The sequence below is a fragment of the Austrofundulus limnaeus genome, unplaced genomic scaffold, assembly GCF_001266775.1.
Source record: "Austrofundulus limnaeus strain Quisiro unplaced genomic scaffold, Austrofundulus_limnaeus-1.0 Scaffold302, whole genome shotgun sequence".
Lineage (NCBI taxonomy): Eukaryota > Metazoa > Chordata > Actinopteri > Cyprinodontiformes > Rivulidae > Austrofundulus > Austrofundulus limnaeus.
In genome coordinates, this window is record NW_013952704.1 from 617,602 (window position 1) to 622,090 (window position 4,489).

Here is a 4,489-nt window from a genome sequence, read left to right on the forward strand (position 1 = left end):
GCCATGTATTTACTTTTTCAAGCCATTTATATATTTCTACATTTATTTCCCATTATGATAGGTTTGGTCCTCCATACATAATTTACATGTAACGTTATGACAAAAGGAGCACTTGTGTAGATAAAGTATGGGCAAGACATGATAGTTAAAAATATATAGTTGTTTTGTTCTTACCCGTGACGGCAGCTTAGCTCTGAGCTCTGTGTGTTACGGTGTCGCTCACTTCCTGTTTACAAGCGTGCGCGCTCCCGACTCTGGTCCCTGTTGTGGGGGAGGAGCTTAGGAAGGGGAGCTGAGAGCAAGGAGGGAGGGACTTGAAGGTAGCTGTGTGAAGCTGACACCCCACCCACGTCCAAAAATCCATCAAGTAGTCAGAATCGTTAGTGCTCCGTTTGTGCAGGTTTGTGCCGTTAAAAGTGTCGTTTGTGCAGTTTTGGTTTCCGAGATATTAAATATTATATTTTTTGGTCATCTACAGTTCACCATCACCCCATATCGCTCCAAAAACAAATCAAAGTGGGCTAGGTCGTTAGTGCTCCGTTTGTGCAGGTTTGTGCAGTAAAAACTGTCGTTTGTGCAGCTTTTGTTTTCGAGATATTAGCAGTTATAATTTCGGCCGATGACGTCACCATTTCGGAGCGTGCTGGGGGGCACGATGATGTCATCGCGTTAAAGTAAAAACTTGTAATATCTCAAAAACTGTAACAGCACAAACGCTCATTTCTACTGCACTGAGCTGCACAAACGAAGCACAAAAAAAGTAGACTGTCTTGGTTAATTTCGGAGGTTGCTGGGGGGATGGTGACGTCATAATGAGCTAAAGACATAATGTCTAATATCTCAAAAACTATAACAGCACAAACGCTCATTTTAACTGCACAAACCTGCACAAACGAAGCACTAACCAATCCACTTATTGTTTGGATTTTTTGTGTGGGTGGGGTGTCAGCTTCACACAGCTCTTGAAGCTTGTATCTGTTCAAAATTTTTCTAAGTTTTTGGGTTTTCAAGAAACTACATACAGCAGCTTCAAAGCATATTTTAGGTCACTTTCAGGTTCATAAAAATAAACAGCTGTTCTGTCTATGTCAAATTTATTTGTATAGCACATTAAAACAACAAAAGCTGAACAAAGAGCTTCACAGTTCAYTAAAGACGTATCAAAAAACAAACAAATAATAGATACAAATGCAATACAGAAACACAATTTAACATATAAAAAGCTCTAACTGAACCTCCAACTCGGTCTTAGTCAAAAGCCAAAGAAAAGAGATGGGTCTTCAGCAAAGATTTAAAACCCTCAACAGTCTCTGCTGACKGAARAGTWAGAGGCAGACTGTTCCACAGCTTTGGAGCAGCTTTTGCAAAAGCCCGGTCACTTCTAGATTTCAGTTTGGATCTAMGAACATCTGAGAGGAAGGGGGGTTGGTTGGTCTGTAGCGATGAAGTCAATGAGGTCAGTTGACGTGCAGTCCTCTGCTTCTACAGCAGATGTCGCTACAGAYAACAGTTTTTCTCTGTTTTTCACTTGCAGCAGGGATTAAATATTCAACCCAGGTTTTAGAACAATGCTCAAAAACCTGTTGTTTTTGTACCTTTGTGTTACTGCCTAAATCCTCTGCAGAAGATGCAAATCTTACCAAATAATTTAAAACAAAAATAATTTGATCATTAAATATATGTGACCCATCACATCCAAATGAGGATTAAGTCAAAATTGGTCAAAATGACCTGATATTTTCAGATTCCTGGCTTTAAAAGCTACATTTTGATACTTAGATCATCCTGATATCATTAGTAGATCCAGAGATATTATTTAATTTGTCTTGTTGGTTACAATAATACATTAATATTTGGTCTAAATCCTAATTTTATTTCATTTTAATGGGGATTTTTTTTTATGTCATGTGAAAAAAGAAACATCAAACAGTAACTGAATATTGAGCTTTCTCATCTGGAAAGAAACAAAAGTGTTGCTAGCTCACAGGGAAAATCTCAACATTTTAAGGCGTTTTTCCTCAAAATCAGTTTTTGGTTTTTTTTGCTAATGCTCAAAAAAGTGATTCAAAAAAAATTATGATAATATTTCAGACAGTTCATTGAAATGATACATTGATAACACATTTATTTGTTATTTTGACAAACTGCTATTTTTGCAAGTGTTTTAATCAAAACACCATATCTGACTATACAACTTATAAACTTATCGTCATTTCGATGTCATGGCTCACATATTCATTCATTCAGTTGCCCTCTCCCAGCATCACCAGCTGCCTGAGTTTTCCACTAGTTTTTCGGTTTCAGTTTACAATGTTTCTTCAGGTTTGTTGAAGCTTTCTGACTGAAAACATCTCTTTTCCAGTTCGAGCTTTTCATTTGAAATACGATGAAGCGAAAACAGACCCCAACGTGCAGAAATGGGACGTGACCGTGCTGGAGCTGAGCCGTCACAAATCCCACGTGGAGCGCTCCGTCTTCCTGCACTTCTGGGAAACCCTCGACAAGTACGCTTTTCTGTTTTTTACACACCTGTTTGTGTCGACATTGTGTTTTAATCTAAACTCATTTTTGTTTCTCCTTCGGTTTCATCAGATACATGATGAAACACAAATCTCACCTCAGGTTCTGAGCTCGCGTCAGAGTTCTTCTGCGAAAAATCCCACAAAACAGTTCCTCGGCCTTCCACCTCTGCTCGGCCCGCCTCCGTCAAGCCATCCCTCAACACCAACGGACCCAAACGTGCAGCAGGAGGACAGGCCGTCCATCCCGTGGACTCCCTTCCCGTCTCCTCATGCAGCCTGTTGGATTTATTGTTCAGGACTTCAGAGCAGAAATCTGTTTTCTGTCTTTTTGTTCTACTTTGTTTTTCTTAAGTTTGCAGATGGTTCAACAGAAAAACCAAAACCAGTTTGTTATTAAAAAGACAGCGAACAGTAAATATTAAGCAAAAAGGACGATCACGTTTTGTTTTGTTTCTGTGGAATTGAGGAAATTTGCTATTTTAACTCAAATGTCTTCAGAGTGAGGAACTTACTTTTGGTCGAAAAACAAGGCGAAGTTAGATGGAAGAGACTTTATTCCTCGTTGAAATAAGTGTTTGTCTTCAGGATGTAAATACATGGTGAACCCTGTAAGAGCTCTGAGCAGAGGGAGAAGCAGCTCAGTGATTTGTTTATAGGTTTAACCCACTCTGCTCCGGCTCTGTGAACAATCTGTTTCTACTTCAGTTTTTCAAAAGATCAGCACATCTATTGGTCATGTAATGACGGTCTTTTGTTTTTCTTTGTTGATGTTTTGGTAGGTGAGAGAAATGATTGGAAGTATTGCTTTAGGTCATCACATGAAAATAGCCAATAAAGCTTTTCTGAAACAGAAAACMTATCTGCTGCAAAGGAATTTTATTGGCTTATTGTCATATTTGAGCCGCATCTTTTATTTCACCACTGTCTCATCCTGAGGCCTGAATGAGACATCACTCACATAATACCTGATTTAAAATGTATTTWTTTTTCTGTAGCAAATTTTAAGAAGGTCTTTTTAGGGTGCTGGACAAAAGAGTCCAGTCAATAACTGTGGGTTCTGTCCTGGCTGTGGAACACTGGAACAGCTCTTTACCCTCACTAGGGTCCTCAAGGGGTCATGGGAGTTTGCCCATTCAGTCTACATGTGTTTTGTGGACTTAAAAAAGGCATTCGACCGTGTTCCATGTGGTAAACTGTACAGGGGTGCTCTGTGAGTCTTGTGTTTCGGGGCATCTGGTCCCTATACAAGCAGTGCAAGAGTTTGATTTTCATTTCCAGCAGTAAGTCAGACCCCATCAGGGTGGGAGTTGAACTCCACCAGGAGATCCTATTCATCAGGGTTCCTGCAGATCCTTAAAAAGTCTTAAAAGTCATTGAATTCATCAATTCAAAAATAAGGCCTTAATTAGCCTTAAAATGTCTTAAATCAATATTTCTGAAGTCTTAAAAATGTTAACACATTGTAAATAAGATGATTGTAATTCATCTCAAATTAATTGGTAACATTTATTTTTTTAATATTCATATGCTGACATTCCCCTTTGACATCACTTCCTGTTATTTCACATGAAAATATCTCAATTCTTCATCTGAGCAATGTGAAATTATTTTTGTAATATGTTAATGTTGTCTTTCCAAAAGTGCGTTCACTGTTCTTAAAAAAATGATGTCACAGGCACTTTAAGGTTTCATCCACAGCAAATAGGGGTTAAGACCCCACTGTGGGTCCTAAAACTCCAAATGTTGGGTTTTTAGAGGATTTCCAGAAATCAAGTTTAAAACTGACTGCTAAGAATGTTTCTGCTATAGTTAGATATGGATAAAAACAATTGGTCTATTAGAAATATTAGAATATTTCAACCAAAAGTGCTTTGATTCATGTGTTTCTACCAGTTTTTATTTATTTTTATTTTATTTTTTTGTCATTTGTGTTTCTTATAAAATTGGTCTTAAATTTAATTTCACTT

General features: G+C 38.0%; 1 protein-coding gene across 1 annotated transcript in view; it reads left to right on the forward strand.

Annotated features, from left to right (window-relative positions):
- Positions 1–3,392, forward strand: part of cdc73 (cell division cycle 73, Paf1/RNA polymerase II complex component, homolog (S. cerevisiae)) — a 57,861-nt gene extending 54,469 nt beyond the window's left edge. The window contains exons 16-17 of the mRNA XM_014021712.1: positions 2,363–2,504; positions 2,593–3,392. Coding sequence (XP_013877166.1) covers positions 2,363–2,504; positions 2,593–2,629 — 179 coding nt within the window. The 3' untranslated portion in view covers positions 2,630–3,392. The remainder of the gene's footprint in view (positions 1–2,362; positions 2,505–2,592) is intronic.
- The last annotated feature ends 1,097 nt before the right edge of the window (positions 3,393–4,489 follow it).